We start from the raw sequence: 24,546 nt of genomic DNA on the forward strand, positions 1-24,546 counted from the left end.
AAACTTCTAACAGACTCATGCCCTCACCTTCTCTGTACATGTAATGAACAAATCTATGTGGGTTATTTTATTTTCAGATCTCTGGTACCGCTCATACGTTGCATGCTAGTGGCTGATACCTGGGGGGGGTGTATGGCTGGCTGTGCTAAAGTGCTCAGTCTGAAAAAAAGCAAGGGGCCATGCCTCAAGCCTGCCTGCAAAACCTGTTGGCCCCCTATCTTTCTGCATGAGATTAGCTGTGGAGAAGGAAAGGCATTCTGCACATGCTCAGAAGCAGCCGTTCCTTCAGTCATCTTGCACATTGAAAATGCCAGTCCATGCCTTACATAGGACATTTCATTTGGAGGGGTTGGCACCAGTTTCTGAAGATCAGTGCAGTCTGACACCTGAGAGCTCTGCTCAGGTTAACCAGTTGGTGCTTGGAAAGTGCCCAGGAATAAGCAAAGCAGCAAGCACAAGAGTTTGAAAGTTTAGCAGCAGCATCTCATGCTAAATTCTGCTCAGCATTTCTTAGTTTATCCATGCAAATAACTTAGCATGATATAAAAGGGAAAGGCAGCTTCATACTTTTCTCATGCTAGGCTAAATGTCACCCTAGACAAAAGTTTATTTAACTTGGTCTATTCCTGAGAAGACATGATTTTCTTGTGGTTGTTCCTGTTATATATTAGCTTTGTATCTGAGAGCTGATCTACACAACTGTTTATAGGTAGCCAACAAAGTCAACAGCATGTGGATTTTTTCAGTGGGTTCTGGTTTATTTGACCCAGACTTGTGAATGTTCTGATCAGCTACATCCTGGAATTGTTTCCACTCTCACTTTTCAAAGCTTTTTCAGGATGTGACATCAACATTTGGACCATATTGACACGTTGGTAGTTTGAGGCCACTCTGGATGTTCCACTTTGATGGTTTCATAACTCCCCTAGGTCAGTGGAAGCCCACTCCACCATAACCATGTGATCAGAAGTGGCATTGTTAGGGGGAAGTTTCTGCTTCCCCAGTTTAGCTCCAGCTTTCTGAGGTCCCCTAGTCCCCATGAACCAATAGGAAAAGGTTTTAGGGTCCATGAGTCTTTATGTATGTACTCACTCTACCAGAAGATGGTTTCAGACCCACAGGACCAATGACATGGTGGAAAGTTTGCCCACTAGGGTGTTATTTCCCGCCTGCTGTTGGGGTACCATAATGTTATCCCTCTAAGAACATATCTTGACATGCCTGATCAATTTAAAAAGTTTTTTAGAGTGGATTCCTGGTATGAACCTGGTATGTCTTTTTCTGCAAGCAAACATGCTTCTGAATTTGGTGAGAAACCATTTAGGAGCCAGATAATATTTTTTTTGTTGCTGCAGTGGGTGCGGGAAGTCACGAACTGAAGGAAGCTGTAATAGTTTTACTGTTATAATACTCACATGATTTGTTCTTCCTGGCCTGCAGGATGATCATTTACAGACATTAACTCCCAAGAGTTTGAAAGGTCTGTCCTCATAGAATAATCCTCCTGGGAAAATTATTCTGAAAAGGTATACAAGCCTTTCAAAGTAGCCACAAATTCTCAGGGATCAAATGTCCAACTGCCCCTTAAGTGGGTGGCTTAGGTTTACAAGCCATAACAACCATGTAACAGGCTCTTTCAAGTTAAGTTTTAAGATCGTTAGATTGTTAATTATCCCTTTTTGGCAGTGTCTGCCAGCAATTTGCCTCGGATGACAGCTCTGGCTGCATCCCAGTGTTTCCATGGCTGTGCGCAAAGACATTCCCCAGGCACTCTGTGTGGCAAAGCAGCCTCAAGTTCACATCCTTATTAGCAAGGGTGTAGTCATTTGCTGCTTGAAAAATATTTATTCATGACACTGCACTGAACACTGTCTCAGGCAGTTTTGCAAGGCTAGAAGAAGGAGATTGGGGGGGGGCACCTTTGAACTCCAGCCCTACATGTTTCACTGAAGGATAGTGATATTTCACCCCATATAAGCTGTTGTTAAGACTGATGTGCAAGACTGTGTAAGCTATATGCAGTGTGGCTGTACATGACGGCCAGGTCACGGAGGCAGGGCAGAGCCATGAAAAACTCAACTTTAAATAAATTACGAGTACCATGAAGGTCCAGCAAATAAACATAAACTGAACATCACAATAAACAGAGGTCAGAATATTGAAATCCAGTTTAATGATTTTAGAGATTTGGCCTGCAATTCTTATCCCCTCTTACTGACGGCAATTTAACTCCTATCAGATATCTTTCTGACATCATCTTAGCAGTTTTTACAGTAGGGTCCTCTTGGCCTACCACAGAACCCTTTCAAATTATTTGATCTTCAGCCATGTACAATGTTGTCCGCAGTGGCGTAGCTAATGATCGTGTAGCCCAGTGCCAAGCTCAAAATGTTGCCCCAGAAGTGATGTCACAAATGGAAGTGATGTCACAACCGAGTTTTTTTAAAGTGAAAATTAGGAGGAACCCACCTCCTCTCCCCAGCAGCTCACCACCCACTTGCTCTGTTGCCTCCCCCCAGTCAGTGGCATTGCTAAGGCATCTATCTGCTACCTGTGGTCAAAGAAAATTTGTAGCCCCCCCCCCAACAAAATCAAATTTAATTAAGTAAATTAATAAAAAGTGTGCCCCTGATTGGTTTGAGACACTGTACTGGGGTGTAGAGGGATGGTTATTCTCCCACCGCTAAATGCCACTTTAAAAAGTGCCTTTTTACCCAGTTAGCAGGGGTAACTGTATTATGATACATGGAAGTGAGAGCTGACTCATATTAACACCTTATTGGTTTCATGCTGTATCATGATTACATGCCAATAACATGTCAATAACATAATAACATGTCATTGGCTCTCAGTCTCAGGTTGGTTTTGAGTTAAGAAAATCCACTTTTTGTTATGTTTTCATTTTCTGGTTAATTGGCCATAACGTTTGATAATATACAGATATTCCAATGCAGTTTGTTTCATTGCGTTCAGCATTAAGTTTCCTTTCCAATGAAATATAACATGATGGTATTATTCATACATACCAAGATTTTCACAATTTTGGTCACTGGTGTCAAGTTCAGCTTGTTGCCCCCCTAAAGCTTGATGCTTCGTGCAGCTGCTACCCCCTGCACCCCCTTAACGATGCCACTGGTTTTCCAGTAGTCTAGAGCAGGGGTCTCCAAACCCCAGTCTGGGGGCCAGATGCGGCCCACAGCAAGCCTCTTTCCAGCCCGCGGCCAACCTCTTGTCCCTTGAAAGCCTCTGGCCCACGCAACTGAACATGACCAGAACTGTGCTCTGATTGTGTCTGGAGGGTGTTCAGAGGGCCAGAGTGGTTGAATGAATGAGCCCATTAATTCATTTATTCACTCATCTAAGTTCCATCTCTAACTTATTTATTTAAATTTTATATTTAAATTTTTTTCTGGCCCTCATAAGAACAGCCCCACTGGATCAGGCCATAGGCACATCTAGTCCAGCTTCCTGTATCTCACAGCGGCCCACCAAATGCCCCAGGGAGCACACTAGATAACAAGAGACCTCATCCTGGTGCCCTCCCTTGCATCTGGCATTCTGACATAACCCATTTCTAAAATCAGGAGGTTGCGCATACACATCATGGCTTGTACCCCATAATGGATTTTTCCTCCAGAAACTTGTCCAATCCCCTTTTAAAGGCGTCTAGGCTAGATGCCATCACCACATCCTGTGGCAAGGAGTTCCACAGACTCAACACCATGCCAGATATTTGATGTGGCCCTCTGGCCAAAAAGTTTGGAGACCCCTGGTCTAGAGAACGGAGACTGTGGAAGTCTCTCTTGTCCCCTAACTGAATTCACTATATCCTCCTTAATGACTTCTAGCCATAATGCCTACTCTCTAACACTATGTACATCTTACTGAAAAACTTAGGACAATTTTCTCCCCTGTTTCTCAGAGCAATGCTGAGCACTCTCTAGACCGGTGCTAGACCCTTGTGCTGGCCCAGTACTGTTGCAAACATGTTGTATGGTACGTCTGTGATGACTTGTGAGTCAATGTAAGTAAGTGTAAAGTCATGCACGTTGGGGCAAAAAATCACAACTTTACATGTAAGCTAATGGGTTCTGAGCTGTCTGTGTCAGATCAGGAGAGAGATTTGGGGTCCTGGTGGACAGCTCGATGAAAGTGTCAATCCAATGTGCGGCATTAGTGAAGAGGGCTAATTCCATACTTGGGATCATTGGGAAAGGCATTGAGAAGACAGCTAATATTGTAATGCCATTGTACAAATTGATGGTAAGGCCACACCTGGAGTATTGTGTCCAGTTCTGGTTGCCGCATCTCAAAAAGGATATAGTGGAGATGGAAAAGGTGCAAAAGAGAGCAACCAAAATGATTACTGGGCTGGGGCACCTTCCCTGTGCGGAAAGGCTACAATGTTTGGGTCTCTTCAGTCTAGAAAAGAGGTGCCTGAGGGGGGTCATGATTGAGACATACAAAATCATACAGGGGATGAACAGAGTGGATAGAGATGCTCTTTTCCCTCTCACATCAGAATCAGGGAACATCCGCAAAAGTTGAGTGTTGGGAGAGTTAGGACAGACAGAAGAAAATATTTTTTTACCCAGCGTGTAATTAGTTTGTGGAACTCCTTGCCTTAGGAAGTAGTGATGGCATCTTGCCTGGATGCCTTTAAGAGGTGATTGGAAAAATTTCTGGAGGAAAAGTTCATTATGGGTTACAAGTCATAGTAGGTATGTGTAAGCTCTTGGTTTTAGAGGCAAGCTGCCTCTGATTGTCAGATGCAGGGGAGGGCACCAGGACGCAGGTTGTGTCTGTTGTCTTGTGTGCTCCCCAAAGCATTTGGTGGGCCACTGTGAGATTCAGGAAGCTGGACTGGATGGGCCCTTGGCCTGATCCAGCGGGGCTCTTATTATGTTCTTAACTGGGCCAGCTCAAGCATGTGTGCTGGCCCATAGAAGCCACATCTGGCCTCCATGCTGACAGGAAGTGGTGAGTTTGTGCCGACCTTCCTAGGCCAGCGTGGGGGTTTGGGGAGGATGGGAGGAAGGCAGAACAGGGATGTCCCAGGGTGGTCCAGTGGGCAGACCAGCCCCAAGAGGGGGCAGTACCAGGATCCAGCACTTAGACCAGATCTGAACCCCCCTCCCAAGCAGCCTTACACCAGACTGCTTGGATCTGCGCCAGCAGTTCAGATGATACAGATCCAAGTAGCCCCATTGGGGCAGCTGCCAGGTGACACAGGGTACAGCTTGCCGGTTCAGCGCAGGTTAGGATTGGGCTGTCCATCTGCAGCCAACTATGCCTTGCAGTGGCCCAATCAAAATGACTAGAATTATGATAGGTAGTGATATGGATTTCATGAATGTCTCCCTACCGTTCTAAAAAGCATCTCTTCCCTAAAAATACTCAACTTCCTGTGTTGCTAGGACTCATTTTCTCTAGTGTGAATCAGCCCTACTTGCCCTGTGGGGCTGGCACAGTTGCAACATCCTAGTGACCACATTCCATGCCGCTCAGCTCTCTTCAGAAGCTCTTCTTGGGCGAGGCTTAGGACTGGCACAGCCAGTTCAGAAGCAAGGTGGTGCCTGAGCAGAGCTTTTATGTGGGAAGGACTTCTGAGAATAGGGCATCTCTGAAGCCGCTCCAACTCAGATGCAGCCAGCAGATCTATTAAGCACCTCATTTAATTATTGTTCTGGATGGGTAAACAGAGAACATGTGGATTCCGGGGCTTAGTGTGTCTTCTCCCCCTTGATTAGCAAAGCCTCTTTTCTCTAGAGAAACTCACATTGCTGATCCTGTAAGATGTTTTGCAGACCAGTATAACAAAATGTAATCTGAAGCTCACAGAAAACTGCTTGTCTTTGAACCATATGTAGTAGTACTCGTGGCCACCAGGGAAACAAGTGGCACATGGCCTAGCCTGAATCTTAATTACTTAATTAAAGTTAATTACTAGCCACAGATCAGTTTCACTGCATGCACATGTTTCAGTGCCACACTTCTTATCAATGCCAAAGAGAGGAGGGCAGGGTCATTGAATCCTAACAGACTTGTTTCAAAACAAGAACAGATTTGGGAGAAGGAACTCTTGCTCTCTGCAAACAGTATATCAGCAGAACAAAAATCAGCAGGTCAGTCAAACACTGTTTTTCCTTAGGACATTCACTCTGTCTAATCTTGAGAGAGAGAGAGAGAGTAATGCCTCCTTCAAAAACGTCATTTCATCTTCCAGAAGCTCTCTAAGACCACTTTGTTGACTAGCTGGAATGGCCCAGGTTAAGACCTGGGGTGGGGGTGGAGGTAGTGGTAGGGGGATGTAGAAAATGAAGGTAAGCTTAGTTTCACTTACCTCTTTTCACAGCTCTGTGATTCTTATCTTCTGAACAATTGTGTGAAGCAAGTTAGGCCTCCTCAAGGCCACTTAATACGATCAAGCTTCACAACTAAGCACATGTGGTTATCCAAGCAGGGGGTGTTGATATACTCCTGAGAAGAACTCAAGGTTGTGAAAAATCCTACCAAAAAGCCTCCAGGGCACACCACAAACTGGTTTTATACTACCTTAAAACTTCATTTCTAAAGCATCCTAGGAACTGTAGTTCAATGAGGGTGCTGAGAATTCTCTGCTGGAGATCCCTGTTCCCACTCATAGGATTACATTTCCTTGGGTTCCTGGAATGATTATTAAACCAGATAAAGTCTATGGTGCAGCTGCTACTTATTATAGCAGACCTGTTCTTCTAAATCACTGGTTCCCAACCTGTGGTCCACAAGACCCTGAAAGTGGTCCAACAAGGTTTCAGAAAAAAATAGCTTTCCATCACTTCCAGTATCTCGCCAAGCAAGTACTTTCCCACTGACCATCAGAGAGGGTGGAGAACGGACTGCTCACAGCAGTAGCCAGCTGAAGTGTCAGTTAAGGCTGTGGGGGTTTGTTTTCCACCCTCTCTGGAAGTCCATGGGTAGTCCTCACTTGGGAGACAATTTCCCATGGAATACCAGAGAGAGAGAGAGAGAGAGAGGAGAACAGACCATGCACAGCCACAGCTGGCAACAAAAGCAGCAACCCACAAATCTCTATAAAATCTAATCTCTAATAAATATCTCATTATTACAAATTTAATGACTTAAGAATGGCTCCCTCTCTTGAGACCTTTCGGCAAGGCCTGAAGACCCTTCTGTTCTGTCTCAGAACAGGCCTTCTGAGTTCTTGGCCTTTTAACATCTTTTTAACATCTTTTAATGGGTCCCTTTTTGGGAGAAGGGCGGGATAAAAATAAAGTTTTATTATTATTATTATTATTATTTAATATTTTTTACAGGCCTGATTCTTTTATGACTTGCTGCTGCTCTATGCTCTTTTTACCTATTTTTTTTACTCTGACTGCTGTTTTTTTATGATGTGTTAATATGTTTTTATTTGTTTTTAAATTGTTTTTAATATGTTGTAAGGCGCCTTGAGTCCCTTCGGGGAGAAAGGCGGGGTAAAAATAAAGTTGTTTATTATTATTATTATTATTATTATTATTATTATTATTATTATTATTATTATTATTAATTGTACTTCTTGTGTGGGGAGGGGATTCATGTGGTCCACCACAATTCCCATTTTTGCCTCAGTGGTCTGCGGACTCCTAAAGTCCGCAGTTGGGAATTACTGTTCTAAAAGCATCTGTGTAATCCTTAAAAGATTTGGACAGCTCCCATTTGTTGTTAGTCTCAATTATCCTTCTTTACTAGAGTCCATACTCTCCAATAATCCTCCATTATTACTGGAGTCCATGGTACTGCATGCAACACATTCTCCCCAAATAATTATGTACTCCTTGATTTATGATTACAGTCTATTTGTTACAGTCTATATATGGAGAGACTAGTTCACATAGGCACAGACATCATTCAGTTTCTCTGCCTACACTATAATGACAGACGACACTGACGTTAAGAGTCCAATCTGTGGTGTTAGGTCTATCTTGACCCACTTGGCAGATGTGTGATTGCTTGATGGGGCAGTCATTTGCCTGTGTGAACCAAAGGAGACAGAGAAACAATCAGGTAACACTTTGTTTTATAGGACCAATATATTTTGGTGGATAAGACAAGTTTTAGGCTATAAAGAAGTATGAAAAACAAGGGCTGACTCTTGCACTAAATATAAGAAGGTAACACATTGATACAGAAGGGGTCTGGTCTAAGCATCACAATTTGAGCAGAAGTTTCTTGAAGGGTTTTTTTAGGGGTCACAGGATATTACAACACCAAGGGGTGATATGCACCAAGGGGTGCATATCTTCTTTCCAGCACACTGTGTGAGCTATTACAGTATCCATCAACACCCATTTCTAGTTAGACTTCACTTTGCCCCCAAGAAGCCCATAAATCTTTAGTGTGTCTCATTTTTACGCAGCAGATTAAATCAATCCTTTTTGCTTCCAAGGCCTGTATGGGGAGGCTTAACCATTTAACAGGAAAGTAAATGTAAAGCATAATTTCCTCACTTGGAAAAATTCTCTATTTTCCAGAACTTCTTCAAAAGACATCCTTGTCTGAGAGATCAAATGAAGAAGTTGGCCCTGGAAGGGCTTTAACATATATGTTAGTCTTTTGGAACTGAATTGGGGTTTTATGATAGTGTCTTAAAGAGAAACACTTTGTTTCTTTTTAGAAACACTTTCTCTGTTTTTAGAAGAAGATTTAAACCTGGTTTTAAAGAAGAACCTGGTTTTAAAGTGGTATAACCTGCATACATAGCCTTCTCTTTAGCCTTCAGAAAATGGCAGAAAAACAAATAAAAAGAAAATATAGTTGATCTGCCCTTTCAGATCACGCAAGCAAGGGGTTATGTTTTGCTTTGTCTTAAAAATAATTAAATCACTCAATAACTGGTACTCCACATTTCCCACATTCAAAGCAGCTATCAAAATATTGATTGTTACAACAAATCACAGCACCTAAATGAGTAGCATTTCCAAAAACCAGCTAGTAACTTCAAACCACCAGCTCCAACTGGGATGAGAAGCTGCTCTAAGCAGGACTGTCTTGATGGCACAGTTCTCATGGAGGCGGTAGACCTATGGGCTGTATCACTTCAGACCACAGCTGGGGGCCAACAAGACGGACAGCACAATCCTATGCATGTCGACTTGGAAGTAGGTCGCACTGAATTCAATAGGGCTCACTCCCAGGAAAGTGTCACACTTCCTCGCAGGAAATCCAGGAAAGTGTAAGTGTCACATTTGGTCCCAGGAAAGAAGTCACATTTACCTGGGAGTAAACCCAACTGACTACAACGGAACTTATCTGAGTAGACATGCATAGGACTGGGCTCTTAAAGCCCTTCTGCAGAAAGAAAGCTCCTCCACATAGGAAGCTATGTCAAGAAGACTAGGCTAGAGCCCTTCTCCCTGACAGTCTAGTTTTCTATATGCAGAGAGGCGTTTTGTTTTGGCATCATGCGAGCATGTGAGTCCAAGTGGTACAGCCCAGCCACAGGTTCGCTTCCTCCATGAGAACTAGAACCTTGAAAGTAATTATGAAGCCATTCCCCACAAGACACGGTAAAAAACAAACAAAGGAACGAGCTCACATTCCCTGAGAAGCAGCGCCCGTCCACCACGTCCCCCCTTCCCCCTCCGCAGTCCACCCCCACCCCGGGGATCACGAAAGTCTGCCCGTTCCGCGGGAGGCGCCGCCGCCCCGCTTGTCCTCAGCCAGCCCAAGAGCTGCTCCTGCGGTGAGCGACGGCCTTGGCTCGCCGCCACCAAGCCGTCTCCTCCCCCTCGTCCGCGGGCAGAGAGAGCCGAGAGCCCGGGCCGGCGGGCGGAAGAGAGGAGAGCGAGGGGGACGGCGCCGCGTGGGCCACCTCGGAGGGAGGGAGGGAGGGAGGGAACCAGCAGCGCCCCCCGGCCCTGTGAACAGGTAAGGGGGCGGCGGATCCGCGGGGGGACCCACTCCGGGCTGTGGCTCCAAGCCTATCCACACTTTCCTGGGAGTAAGCTCCACTGACTATAGTACGACTTACTTCTGAGTAGACATGGATAAGGTTGGGCTCTAAGGGTGCAATCCTTTCCACACTTTCCTAGGAGTAAGTCCCATTGGCTATAAAGGGACTTACTTCTGAGTAAACATGCATAGGATTGGGCTCTAAGTTCCCATCCTGCGCCCCCCACTTCCGAGGGGGATCCTCTGCTATCCCCGCTGCGGAAGGACGCCACCACGTGCCCTCGGAAAAGGCGATCGCAGGGCTAGTGCTTGCTCTCGATGGCAGCGAGGAGAGAGGGCTCCGCCACCTGGCATGGATCTGGCTCCTGGCACCAGCCTGCCCCCAAGGTGAGAGTGCCCAGCTCCTTTCTGCCACAGGACCAGGGGCTTCTCTCAGCTCAGCCCCTGAGACTAAGCACTCCTGATCTTCCCCTCGCTTGTGGCACGAAGTCCACACCAAACTCCTCTTCCTGGAAAGAACAAGGGTAAATAAAACATCTGTGGGTGACTCAAGCCAAAAGTTGTACCAAATGTGTTGTTGCTTTTAACTCAAGTCCCTCTAACCTTGCTTCTTTCAGGCTGCAATCTCAGGCACCCTTAGGTGGGGAGCAAGGCCCACTGAATGCAGTGGGACCTCCTTCTATGCAGACACCCATGAAAAGATGCCCAGCAGCACACTCAAGACTTGAGAGATGGCAGAATGGGGATATAACCCTATGAGCTACCCAGCAATTCCCAAACTGTGAGCCATGGCTCCCCAGGGAACCGTGGAAACAAGGCAGGGGAGCAGTGAAATCCTCAGCAATAAAACCACCACTGTATACAGTGTACAGAATTGTAGCCCTAATGGGGAGCCACGGCCAGTGGCCCAGTAGGTCAAGGGACTGGCCAGTCCAAAAAGTTTGGGAACCCCTGAGCTATAAGACCTTTGCTCTAAGTCTCTCCTCTCTTTCTCTCAGTCTCTGCATGTTGGCTGCAACAGGGGTGTAATACTGTAGTAGTAGCCCATTGTACAGGGGTGTTGTAAGGACAACTGAGTTGTTTTCAGCAAAGCACTCTGAACACTTTAGGTGCTGTATAAATGCCAGGCATCCCCGATCAACCTGGACTTCTCTTACAGTAAGAATGATACAAATGTAAAGCAGAAAGGCCAAATATATGTTACCCAGGGAAGATGCCTGTTAAGTGCACACACACTTCTGTACTATTTTTGCAAGTAGCTGGAGGAACTCTAGGCTGTATTCCTATACACACTTACCCAGGAGCAGGCTGCATTGAAGGTAGTGAGATTTACTTCACAGTAAACAGATATAGGATTGGTTAGAGTAAACAATTGATAATCTACTGTGGGCAACTGTGTGGTGAGAAAATGGATTGCCTTGTTTGCACTGTCCCTGCAGAGGAACGGAAGCTCTGTTCAGCCTACCAGCTTGTGTGTTGGGAGAGGGCACCAGGGTTGCCAACTGCTAGGCACACATCAATCTCTTGGTACAGCTGGGGTCTTATGTGTGCTAACTAGTTGTCCACAGAGATCAGGAGGAGAAAAAGTTATTTGGTGTGCAAGCTCGAAAGAGCCTTTGTATCCTACCATTTTCTGCCTCCACTTTGGGAGCTGGATAGAGAATGCAGCTATTCGCTCAGCACTAGCCATGCTCTGTAGCAACATGAAATGGTCATTTCAGGCAGCAGAATCCACATAGGGTGCTATCTTCCTTCTTTTGATTTGTTGATGTGTCATAAAAAAATGAACTTCTGTTGAAACTGGTGCCCTCCAGAGAGAAAGGTGAGGTAAAAAAAAAATCAAACTAACTAGGTGTAGGAATTGGCATGGAAGCCATTTTAACTTTTTACTTCATTCACTTAACTTTTCACTTCATTTTAACTTTTCAGTGAAACTGTCTGACAGCAGAGTCTTTACCAATGTACATCTCTTCTGGGCTTGGCATTACTGTTGCATCTGATTGGGTTTGAGAGGTAGAAAAACAGTCACTTGCCAGGACATGCTCTTCAGAAGCCTGTGGGACAAATACACTGATTGGTGTGTGGGACTCCGAGGAAGGAAACAGATAATAGAAGACATATCATGGTCGCCCAGCAATTTTGATAGATGGTTTTCTGCTACTTCTTCCTTCCTAGTAGCCACTTCTCAAACTAGGGCCAAAGTGTGGGGGTCAGTCTATGCGGGTGATATTGACAGTATCAGGCATCTTTCAAATGTGCCAGGCTTATCCTGGCCTTAGTAAAGGAGGCCTAGGCATTGTTGCATTCACTTCTGCTAGCCATTAATGGGCCCAGAGAAACAAAGGCAGTGTATGACATTTCACCTATGGAGCAAATGACCTTTGGCACCTTTGGCACCTCTGTTCAGTGTGACATAGTGGACTATAGCAGCCATTTTCAACCACTGTGCCATGGCACACTGGTGTGCTGTGAGTAGACCACGGGTGTGCCACAGGAATTTGGGGGAAGGTCATTTATTAATAGGGCCAATGGGAGATGTGAGCCCCCCACTGGCAGCATGGTGTGCCTTGTCAATTGTCAAAAACCTGATGGCCTTGACCGTTTTAGTGCCTTGTCAGTGTGCGATGAGATGAAAAAGGTTGAAAATCACTGGACTACAGCATTCCTTGGGAAATAGCTGGTGACTTCCTTTTCATCACTGAGTCTCGGTAGCTGCCCAGGCCACCTGTATGTTGGCATCACTGTGAAAGCCAGTTCAGGGAACAGCCTCTCTTGAGTACATTTACATACATGTCATTAAAAGCATATCTGAATGTCTTTGTGCTTTGTGTATGCACACAAATGCTATTCATATTGGACAAAAAAAGGGAAGCCAGCAGTTCTTATAACAAGTACACCTTTTGCCAATGCAGATCTTACGAATAAGTTAAGATTGTGGGAGATACAAAAACAGATGCAAGTGTTCTACTAGGTAAAAACATGTTCAAAGTATGCCGTGTTATGGAGCATTTCTTCGGAAACTGACATTTAAAGACCAGCTATCCAGCACCTTGAATTCTACCCTGGAATAAATTGGAACAGAGGCCTTCATTACAACTCTGAATGCTCAGCAGAACGATACGTACTTTTCAATATCACCAACAATTGTGTGCAGTGCCCTCTCCTCCTGTCACCAAAATATTAAAACATTAGACAAAGGCATCAAGGGGACTGCAGAGGGCAAAAGCAGGTGAAAGTGAAAACCAGCAAATATAAAATGCTGAGTAATACTAACTCTTACCTCTTACCTGGAGGTGTGTCCAATCGGATGCCCAGAGGAATTCATAATCTTGTGAAATAAAAGGGAGAGGACGCCCTTCCCAAGCAGGTTGGTGACTCGTGGAGCCTGTGAACAGCTCTGAGGAGTTTGCTACAGAAGCACAGAGCTCTCTGCTTTGAATGTTGACTATCCTTCAGTAGCTTCTTTGCTCTTTCTCTGTATTGAACCAGCTGCTGTCCCTCTCTGATTTGTTTTCTGCTCTAACTAGGTCTGCTGAGAAAACATTCTAAAGGAAAATGCCCCAGGGAGAGACAGCCCCTCAGGCCTCCAAGCTGCAGGATCGAGGATGGGCATGGATGGTCTTGATAGCTGCAGTGTTGCTTCAAGGCCTAACATTAGGATTTCCTTCTTGTGTTGGTGTTTTCTTCAAGGATCTGCAGTCTGATTTCCAAGCCACCAACAGTGAGACCTCCTGGTTCCCTTCCATCATGACAGCTGTGCTGCACGCGGGCGGTTAGTCCTTTGTTTTTATTTGAAAGCTTTCTTGCCATTAGATGCTCAATGTAACAGGACCACTCATAGAAAATGATGAAGTAATTGAAACAATGTTAACATAATTGCTAAGCCTGCCTGTACCATGAAGCAGAGTGAAGTGAACCCAGTGGGGGCATTGGGAGGTGGCCTGCTTAGGTATCGACTGAGGGCCCATGCCCATCAAAGGGGCTATATGGCCTGGCCAATCTCAGAACAGGTGGTAGTGGTAGCACCCAATGTGCCATCCAGGCAAGGGATGTCATGAAGGACCAGTGCAGGCTTATTTCCTTTTCCTGGGAAAATGTATTAAAAGTGCAGAAGCCCTGCCAAAAAAAGTGTGGCAACTCAATTTATAATCCCAGTGGCTCAGTCTGATCAGCATATGCTTGTGCCAATCTGGGCCTTCTCCCATGTAAACCTACTCCCATATTGAGATTCTTCTCAGAGGCTTTTCTGTGGGTCTTCCCCCCCCCCATCCCACCACTGGAGCTCAGGCAGGTTGGGGCCAAAGGCAGTTTTATACACCTGATGATTCCATTAGCCGAGTTCACACTCATCTAGTGCAAGGTGCACCTGGCTTGTCTCTATTTTACATCTTGTACTTATAAAAGACAAGCACAGAGTACTTTTCTCTTTAATCAGGAACAAAGCAAAGGAGGAAGTTTTTTATCTGGAAGGTTTTTTTTTATCTGGAAGGCTCATAAATACGCAGTGAAGTGATACTGCAGAGAAACAGGAACAGAACATAAATCATTCTGAGTCCTAGCAGAGCAACCATATCTAGCCAAAAAAAAAAACCCTAGAAGGCTTTGACTTTTCAGAGTGTGCAATCGAAGTGTAAAGGAGCCCTGCCTGTAGTGTTGATCTCTAGTAGCTGTACTCGGGGTAAACTCAACCTGTTCTATATATGTACCCTCACAGACTGCAAGGCTGAGAGAGTTACATAAACTGCCTATAAGGAGGAAAAGAGATTTAAACAAAGTCATAGTGATTAGTCATATAATAGGATAATGCTGAGCTGTGCTAGCGGAAGAAATGTACTGTCACCCTCTGCAAACAATGACTAGGATTGCCAACATTCTGGCAGGGTTCCTTTCTGGCCACAAACTTATAGTCAGTTCTTTAAAGGACAGGAGCATGGCTAGGAAAAAAAAACAGTTGGCAATTTTATACTCCAATCAGTTTTCTGAAACGGCTCTCTAGATGAGCAAAGTGTACTCTATTTCTACAACAGCATTTCTCAACTTTGCTCCCCCGACATACCACTTGCCACCATGTTGTCCTCTGAGAGTAACTGGTAATGATGTCATTGCCAGTTACTTCCAAATTTGGAAACTGTGACGGGAGCTTCCAAGATCAGTAAGAGGCTCAGGGCAGGCAGGCAAGCTTTTTCTTGTGCTCAAAAACTGCGCGCTAAGGCTCTGCCTGCCTGCTTGAGCTTCTGTTGCCATTGGATGCTTCTGTTGCAGTCTCACTGCCTGATGGTGGGTGATAACTCAACAGTGCCCAGTGTACCACTGGTGGTACGCGTACCACCAGTTGAGAAGCCCTGTTCTATAATGTTGTCAAAGAAAAAGCCTATATCAGTCTAGGATTGTCAACAGGCCAGGAGAAAAACCAAACTGGGCTCTATCATGGAAAGCTTTACCTGATAATTTCTGTAATTTCTAGTAAGGAAATAATCACTTTTTATGAAAGACACAGGAGCATACTAGGCCCATTTTTTTCTGGTCAGTTGGCAATCCCATATTTATTATGTTAGTATTAACACTGAGTATATCCATAGTAAAATATCAAATATGATCCCTCTCTCATTTATCTTTGGGCCAAAGTCAGGCCTGTTGTTTCCAGTTTACAAAAAGGAAAGTGTTTGTCCAACTCTGTTGGGACGATGCAACCTCTCATTATACTAGTGCTGCCAACATCTTTTCTCACTTCGCTGCTGTGCATTTGGTGGCTGTGTGACAAAAGAACAGAAACATGTATTATTTGGCATGCAGTGAGAAAGCTTCACCTAGTGATGAATTTTCTTAGGTCAGAGTTGTGAAAGGCGCAAGAACCCTGACAGAAGGGGAAAAAATCTTTTTCAATTCTAGTTTGTGACTGTCTAAAGGAAAGCTAGACTTGATGTCTTGGCTGATTTTTCACTCCCTAAAGTTTTATTACTCTATGTTATAAACTGTCTTGGTGCCTTGGTGAAACTTTGGGTTCAGCCTTCTTGAGCAGAGTGAAAGAAAACCGCCCACCTCCAGAACAGCCACCCCTCTTTGCCCAGAAAAATTTATAGTTGTCTTTATGTGGGTGTTCCTCAACTGTTATTGCTCTTTTAACAGTGTAGGACTAGGGGAAAGGGACAGGTTGTCACCTTGGGCTGATTCTTCTCTTCCACAGTCACTCATAGAAACATGAGGAAATTCACATTGTGTTGATTCAAAGGGCATGGAGGGAGAAACAAGGTTTCTCCCTGATTGATTTTTCCCTGCTGCTAAGCCGACTGCTTCATGAGGCCCACAGAGAAGAAACTACATGTTGATAGAAAGGAGCTGGGCCTGACAAATTCTCTTTGAAATGGAAGGCACAGAGGAAAACACCTGAAGGGGAAAATGAACTGATTCTTCGTGCTCCATTAGTCCACCATAAAATCAAGGTCTTGACTGCAGAGTGCTTTTGCTAAAGAGGCACACATCAAGTTGCCAAATAGGATGGGCTGTGCCCATTAAGTGGTTTCTTTTGCTGTGGAATGGCATTGTCAACTTTTTGTTGTTCTTGAAAAGCGCTACCTAACATTTTTAACGATAATGCACAGGTGAAGAGTTTAGCTGCATGCCATGAAAAGATTTATCTGGTAATTTCTGCACAGGAGCAGGCCAGGCCAGTTTTTTTTTCTGGAAAATTGACCACCTGAGCTTTAGTCCTTCTACTTTCTCATGCTTATGTTCTGCCCTCACTACATCCATATAGTAGGTCAGCATTAGTGTTAAATGTCTCCTTCTGAACAGCTGGGCTAAAGTTTGGTTCATCTGTTGCAGTATCCTCAAAGGCTAGCCATAAGTCTCAGATTCCTACTCTTGGGTCTTTAAGGTTGTTGCCTTTTTCTGGTAGGGCTCGCATGCCTTTAACAGATGCTGATAAAGACAGGGTTGCCAACCCTCCAGGATACCTCAGAACTCACTATCAAACTTCAGGAGTCTACTAAAAGCAATCCTGAGGATGTTAACAAGACTAATTGACATGACATTTTGTGTGTGTGTGGGAGGGGGGAATTCTCCAGGAATAATTTCAGTCAGAGCTGGCAACACTAAAGACAAAAACGCAAAAGCCCAGCCAGAAAAATCATGGACCTCGCAAAGAACTTTCCAGTCACAAGGTGCATTTCCATCTCTTGCTCCTGCTGTTCTAACACAGGGGGAAGACAGAGGGGGCCTCAAAGCCCTGTCAACCTCAGGCTGCAATCCTATGCATGCTTTCTTGAGAGCAAACCCCACTGAAGACAAGACTTATTTCTGAATAGACAAGCATAGGCTTGTGCTCTCTGACTTGCACCAGTTCAGACCTCTTGTGGACTACTACAACAATCACATTATCAGCCCCTCGGTCTGCTCTATGGCTCTCAAGGGTCAGTACTGTACATGAGCACTCCAAATGATGCATAGGCAAGTTCTGATCATTACATTACAGGTATGCATCCCATAACAACCTGTCGGTTGTTATAAACGACCAACTGCATATATGATGGTGGAGCTGTAGTTCCCAAACTGTGGGTTGCGACCCAATTTTTTGGTAGGTTACAGCAAGCTATGGCACCACAAAGCATTCTTGAGCACTTCCCAGCTGCTGTGGCCATCGAAGGTTGCAAGCACTTAATATATTTTGGAGAATGTATTTCCATGGTTAAGTGACTCATAACTATATATTCCGATTACTTCCTAGTCCCATCCCAAGGGCTCAGCCTGGGTTGCAAGTGTATCTGTTACTTACACATCTGTATCTCAGACCAGCATGTGTCTATTGTGCCACACTGGATTCCTGTACCTGCTGAGGCTGTGTGTCAAGGACCCTGAGAAACAGGGAGGGTCTTGGGCTCCTGCCCATGTGGGGGCAGCTGCCTCTGTAGGGCCTCCAGGGCTATACCCACCTGGCTTCTTCCCTCAGGGCTATCTTCCTCTCTGTGAGCAGAGGCAGGGAGAAGGTTTACAGCACTTGCCTCCACACCTTCTCCAGCCTCACAGGATTCACAGGCCTCCCTCCCAGCTAATCTCCATCCCTCAGTCAGTCCTTTTGTATCCCTGGCCCTTTCCTTATTCCCCTGGTCTTGGCTGGTCTCTCCCCTTCCTAGTTCCACCCAGTGGGCATGGCCATCTTCTGGGTCCTAAGCCTCCTACTTGGCAGGAAGACTCCTGGGGACGCTCGCCATGCTTTGCTGCTCCACATCTGTTCCAGCATAGAGGGGCTCCACCCCACAGCCCAACAGCCCGCATCCTGCCCCACTGAGACCTTTCCAGCCTCCCCTAGCCTGCACTTGGCTGTGTTCCTGCTGGGCAGGCTGCTACCTGGGTCAGATAAGTCTGGCCTCAAATGGTGTGTTAACAAATCATGTCCTCCCCTGCCGTTTTAAATGTCGCTGTTCCTTGCTTCTGTTCTGATTAGTTCATATGTACACAATAATGGTATCCAAACTATTTCATTCCTGTTTCTACCCCTTTCATCCTGTACCCCTCATGCATGTAATTATGTAGGTAGACAGACGTATTTTCATGGGAACATTCATGCTGGTACTTTGAGCAGGAAGGTTTTGGTTTGGTTTTTTTTTAATGGCAGAATTATTCCTGTGCCCTTTAAAATTTTGTTTTTACATAACATTCCCTCAGGGTGACAACAACAGTGGTAAGGCAGCAACACAGAGAGCAGAGGGGGTTAAGCGTGTTTTTGTTACCACTTCAGTCCTTCTGAAATGAAAAGGTGCTTATGTGTTCCAGCTCTGATACTGATGTGATTAATTTTCAGGGCCCCTCTGCAGCATTTTAGTGGAGCGGTTTGGCTGCAGGACCACAGTTATGCTGGGAGGCCTTCTCAGCGGGGTGGGCATGGTTGCCAGCAGTTTTTCCAAGTCGATTGGCCAACTTTACTTAACAGCTGGGTTTATCAGTGGTGAGTATAATAACCAAGGAGCAGTGGGTGGGTGGGTGCAATCTTTATTTTGATTTCACAGTATACATAGTTGCACTCCTGTATAACTTGCATCCAAGTCGTGCAAGTTGGTGTAGTGTAATAACTCAGAGCATGAGTTGTTTGGCAACCTTATTTCCACGATTAACAGGAGGATTGGAAAGGTTAGTACTTCAGTTATTGCTCTATAGATAAGAGTCAGAGGAGCTTGATCAAGCTACTGAAACTGCACTCTGGGACCTCCAGTACTTTCACTCAAGATCCTGTCCATTCAGCTTCCTCTGTCATTCCTGATGACTACCATCTAGAAAAGCAGAGGGTGTTTGCTCATAAAGGAATACTGTCACCCAAAATGAACTTCACATGCTAGTACATAATACTGGCCAGTAGATAATCAAGCATCATGATGAAGTCACATGCTATACGTATACAAACTGTATATGTTAATTATAGTTAATTAATGCTAGTTAACTAGTTAATTTTTTTTAAGCATCACATATTTTTATGTGTGCAAAGATTTGGAAACCAAAAGAAAATACTGTATCTATATAATATTGAGTATCATACGAAGTCCACAAACTTAGATCGGTGTCAATGACATACTTATCCTATACAGGACCAGCCCATCCATGAAGTAAGCAGAACATGGTGGTGGGGAGTAGCAGATTTGGGGTGACCTACCACTGACAGAGCCACATTGATCCCTAACCCTTCCCCTCACTCTTTTGCACAGTCCCTTTAAACATAAAGAGAGTGTGAGCGTGGAGTGAAGTGAGGGGACAGGGAAGCAGCCACTGGCTCCTTCCGTGCCTTCCCTTTGGATAAAACAGAAAGTGCAGGACATGGTGGGAGTTCTCAGCATGACCCACACTTCCTGTTTTGAGAAAAGGATCGTGCAGGAAGGAGAGAGGTAAGTAGCTGCTTTTTTCTTTCTTTCTGATGGGGCAGCATCAGACTGTGATATCAGCAGCTCCAGTTCAGCTGTCTCTGATGCTATAGATCCACTAGGTAAGAAGAGGATGAAAGTGTGTCTTAGCCTAAAATATTTGTAATAAAACTCCTTAATAATAAAAGTCCACATTTTTGTCATCTCTCTCTCTCTCTCTCTCTCTCTCTCTCTCATTTTCATTCTTTAAAGGCTTGGGATCATGTTTTAGCTTCCAGGCAGGAATCACTGTACTTGGCTATTATTTTGTTCGCCGGCGAGCACTAGCAAATGCTTTGGCCTCCACGGGTGTCTCCATCGGCCTCACGCTGTGGCCATTGATCTCTCAGTACTTGCTGGATGAGATGGGCTGGAGAAACACTTTCCTCATCTTTGGGGGAGTCCTGCTGAACTGCTGTGTATGTGGGGCTGTGATGAGGCCACTCCCAGTCAAGCCAGCTGCTACATCACTGAAGTCCTCCCCAAGTCATTCAGCTGAAGGTATAAATTTGTCCAATGGAAACACTCCACATCACGAGGCACGACAGCTTCAGTCCAGGTGTGCTACTTGTTTCCAGACCCTGCAGAAATACCTGGCTTTTGACATCTTCTGTAAGAACAAAGGTTACCAGATCTACACAATTGGAGTAGCCTGGATGGTGATGGGTTTTGTTCTGCCCCTCATCTACTTGGTCCCCTATGCCATCTTGAATGGAGTGGAGGAGCGCAAGGCAGCCTTTCTGGTCTCCATCATTGGGTTTGTCAACATATTCATGCGCCCAATGGCAGGCCTGCTCTCGGGCCTCAAGATCTTCAGTGGCCGACGGATCTACCTCTTCAGTGTTGCTGTCATGTTCAATGGTCTGAGCAATCTCATCTGCGCTGTCTCCGCTGAGTACAGTGTTCTTGTCGTCTATTGCTTGGTCTATAGTGTGTCTATGAGTGTCATTGGTGCACTTATCTTCCAGGTGTTAATGGATGTAGTAGAAATGGACAGGTTCTCCAGTGCCTTGGGTCTCTTCACCATCTTGGAGAGCATCACCATTCTCATTGGACCTCCCCTTGCAGGTGAGATGTGAACAGATTTGGGGGAGCAGGCAGGATTCTGTGAGTGTTGACACGAGCAAAAATTTGACTGTTGTCACATAATTTTCTGTAAGAAACTTACTATGGCACTGAAAGGCATTACTATTGCCTTGAAATGGCAGGCAGTAGGGCCAATAATGCCCTTTAACTTCTCTGTTGAGACTCAGGCAGCCAGCATGGCTGACAATCAACTAGGTAGGAGATGCAGCCCAGGAGCTTGCATAGTGTTAGCATCAGACTCCTGGGGGACTTGAGGTAGAACCCTGAACTGGAGCCCCTGCATTGCTCCACTATGAATTGGGTGCATTCACTGCCAAAATATACAAATTATAAACTCTTTTTTGTTTGCTTGTTTGCTCTTATGTTTAAAAAACCAGAATTGATCATTTGGTGAACAAACTGTGATGCAGTCGATAAAAGTCAGGCTTCAGAAAAATAGGCCACTGGATGGAAATGTCAAAATTCTCTGCGAGAACCAAACACAGATGTTTTGGGTCTACTTCAGACAAGAAGCATATCAGGCTGTCTTCTAGGACAGATTCTGAGAAATTGTTTGCTGTAGAATTATATGTTCAACAGAATCTAACAGCTGAGCAGATTAGGGGAAAATCTCTCACCTCTTTGGCTGAAATTGAGTTCAAATGGGTTGAGTTGCTCAGAATAAAACTAGGTTGGGAATCACCAAGGTTTTAGAGACTGTCTCATAGCAATATTGATGGAAAAGGAATTGGGGACAGGGCTTGAAAGTACAGAACCACAGTTGAAGGCACAAGAATTCTAGACCTGGGGCTATTGTTACAGCTCAGCACCGTTTCCATAGTGGCAGCTTTTCCTCCCTCCTTTGCCCTGAGGAAAATGCTTGACTGATCCAAGCAACAGATTCCTCCATTCTGACAGGTTTGTATGACACAGCTGTGAGCATAGGAACTGCTCTGCAGAAAGATACAAGAATAAAAGAATTGCTTCTCTGGAGCTGAACTGTGATCCATCTAGTTCAGCCTTGATGGACTAAAAAACTGGCAAGAAGGGCATGAGTCCAGTGCCATCACTGGGGTGTGTGTTTGGGCTGCATCAGGTTACACCATCGGGGAGGAGTGACACCAAAACGTCATAACTCTCTCTGGAGCCCAGGTCTGCCCAGACCCAGGTCTACCAGGCTTCCCAAGACAGAGCCTAGGTTTACTTACCCAGTCGACTGGGCCTCCATCTTTCACTCTCCATGAACTGGGTGGGGGAAGGGCGGGCAGGAGGGAAGATCAGACCTCGGAGGGCGGTGGAGATAGCAGCAGAGGCTGCAGCCGTAACCTATACCCCCTCCCAAGCCATGAAGCCCTACACTGGACTTCTCAGTTCCGCACTAGCTCAAGAGCTGGCATAGCTCCAAGGACACCCATTGGGGGCCACCTGGGCTCAACACAGGGTAAGGGAACATTTGTTCCCTTACCACAAGGAGACTCCAGAGCTACTCCAGCCCCATAGGATTAAGCAGCGGCTATTTCTGTACTGCTGTACCACGGGGCGCTGCTGGGATTTAGGATTGGGCTGTTAGACTGAAATCCTATATACACTTTCCTGGCAGTAAGTCCTACTGAATACCATGGGACATTTTTCTGAGTAGATATGCATAGGATTGTGCAGTTAAACTGGATTAATAGTCATTCCCTCTTCTAAGGAATTCTGGCAACTGTACTGGAAGGGGTGGAAGAACCTCTAACAGCATTCCCAACACCTTCACCAAACAATAGAATCCCTCTTCTACCGGGGGGGGGGGGGTTATCTAATCTGATATAAAACTGGTATAAGTTTGTTGTGTACAAATACCCTGAGAGTGGAATGGGGGAGGCATAGAGGCAGCTGTGCTCTGTCTTTAACAAGGTCATCCCCAGCACTTTGGAGAAGACAGAAATCATATTAAAATGTTGAACATGGTACTTCAGCTTTCCTTTCCCTGAGCTTTGAACCTTTTGTGTTTCAGGTCTTCTTGTGGACCTCACAGGTCACTTTAGTTATGTCTTCTACGCTTCCAGCTTTTTCATGGTGTCAGCTGCTCTCTTCATGGGCTTTAGCTTCTGCATCCTGGTGACAAGGAAGAAGGTGACAGAGCCTCATAAGCCAACCCAGGAGAACCCCTTTAGGGGCAAATACACAGAAGTGCCAACTGAATTTGGGCCTGAAAAGAATGCCCCTCCTGCAGTTGTCTATGTAACAAGCATCTGAATCCAAAGAAGCTGTAAGGATGCAGCATCCTCCTCTAATGCAAGAGATCCGAGAGCAGAAGGGAAAAGATGTGCACCTCCTTTCTATTGTATCCACCTCCTTCCTGCTGTGGCCTACAGCTCAGCTGTGTTGGACTCAGAGTTTGAATGAAGGTTCAGAAGATGTGAGCTCAAGGTCAACCAGAAATCCAAAGAGCACTTTAAACAGAATGTACATGATGCAAGCCATGGGGACAAAGACAGTAATTGTCCCTCAACAATATCTGAATTACTTGAATCTTAACTGTTTTTTCAGTATGTAGTTCAGTTTTTAAAACAGAAGGACTTAGTTGCCTGTTGGGTTACAAATTCCTATAGAAGTGGTAAGTCCAGCAAGGAACAGTTTAACAAACCTTGTATCTGGACAGGCCAGTTTCCATTCACTCACAGAGAAGTCAATGATTGACTTCCATCTAAGCACAACAGAAGACCTCTTCTTTCTGAAGCTTTCTTGCTGAGCTTCCTTAAGGTTACATGGAAAGTTATATATCTGCTCTATAATACCAAGCCAGTTTCTAGGTGACTATATATTATTTTTATCTTTTTCAGCAGGCAGATCAGGGGCATTGCTTGTCCTCGTAGCCAAAGTGAATCATTTTTGTGTTTCAGGGATATTTTTGAGGACAAAATTGGCTCAAAAATAGCCACAGAATAAGTAAAAGTGGATGCCTCCAAAGTGCCTGTATACGATAGCAAATAGTGTCTCAAGCTGCTTTTGTTCTCATTTGAGCTATATGCTGCAGAAAAGCTAGGGACATGGCTAATCAAAAAATATGGCCGAAAGATTGTACAAATGCCAACAAAGTGGCATATTTTGATTCAACCCTCATAGGGTAACTTGCTGTTGTAACACTTCCTATAATGTCTATAGAACAAGTTCAGAAGGGATGTACCTGTATAAGCTAAATGAGGCTGGCAAGAGAGGTGTAAAGGAATTGATGTCAGCATAGGTGTTTGCACACCTAAAGTGTAGGTCAAAATGAAGACCTTCCTCTGCTCTGGACTGAAGGTCTCATTGCTTAGGAACATACAGAAGTATGTAGTTTAGAAAATGGTGCTCCTTTCGGAATCTGCTTCCTACTGTCATAGCCTCATGGTAAGACCAGACCTGAAGATGACCTGGAATACTTCCTGAGTTGGCTGACAATTTTGCAGCTGGCTGTGCCAAGCCCTCTGTTTTGATTCACTGGTCCTAGGCTTGTCAAAATAGTAGTGTTTGAACTGGAACCAATCTGTGCCTTACTTCTAACATACATGTTTGTTTTTGCAATTTCAGTTTTCCCATCTCACATTCTGTTCTTTCAATTCTAGTTCCTCTGATTGTTATTGTTTTAAAAAGATTTGAATCTAAAATAGTTTTGAATGGCAAGGAACACTGGCTATGT

At 44.9% G+C, this 24,546-nt stretch overlaps 1 protein-coding gene across 1 annotated transcript; it reads left to right on the top strand.

The window, feature by feature from the left end:
• The first annotated feature begins 9,829 nt into the window (after positions 1 to 9,829).
• On the top strand, positions 9,830 to 23,384 carry SLC16A5 (solute carrier family 16 member 5). The gene is made up of 5 exons (XM_066617814.1): positions 9,830 to 9,912; positions 13,464 to 13,708; positions 18,734 to 18,877; positions 20,034 to 20,888; positions 22,882 to 23,384. The coding sequence occupies exons 2-5, from the start codon at positions 13,492 to 13,494 to the stop codon at positions 23,121 to 23,123; spliced, it is 1,458 nt and encodes a 485-aa protein (XP_066473911.1). The 5' UTR covers positions 9,830 to 9,912; positions 13,464 to 13,491; the 3' UTR covers positions 23,124 to 23,384.
• The last annotated feature ends 1,162 nt before the right edge of the window (positions 23,385 to 24,546 follow it).

Source organism: Tiliqua scincoides, chromosome 2, assembly GCF_035046505.1.
Source record: "Tiliqua scincoides isolate rTilSci1 chromosome 2, rTilSci1.hap2, whole genome shotgun sequence".
In the NCBI taxonomy this organism is placed as follows: domain Eukaryota; kingdom Metazoa; phylum Chordata; class Lepidosauria; order Squamata; family Scincidae; genus Tiliqua; species Tiliqua scincoides.

Excerpts from the sequence above, each read along its gene's own strand:
- SLC16A5 (XM_066617814.1), top strand. The coding sequence starts at position 13,492 with ATGCCCCAGGGAGAGACAGCCCCTCAGGCCTCCAAGCTGCAGGATCGA. Across the intron at positions 18,878-20,033 it reads AACAGCTGGGTTTATCAGTG|GCTTGGGATCATGTTTTAGC; the intron begins GTGAGTATAATA and ends CATTCTTTAAAG. Across the intron at positions 20,889-22,881 it reads CATTGGACCTCCCCTTGCAG|GTCTTCTTGTGGACCTCACA; the intron begins GTGAGATGTGAA and ends TTTGTGTTTCAG.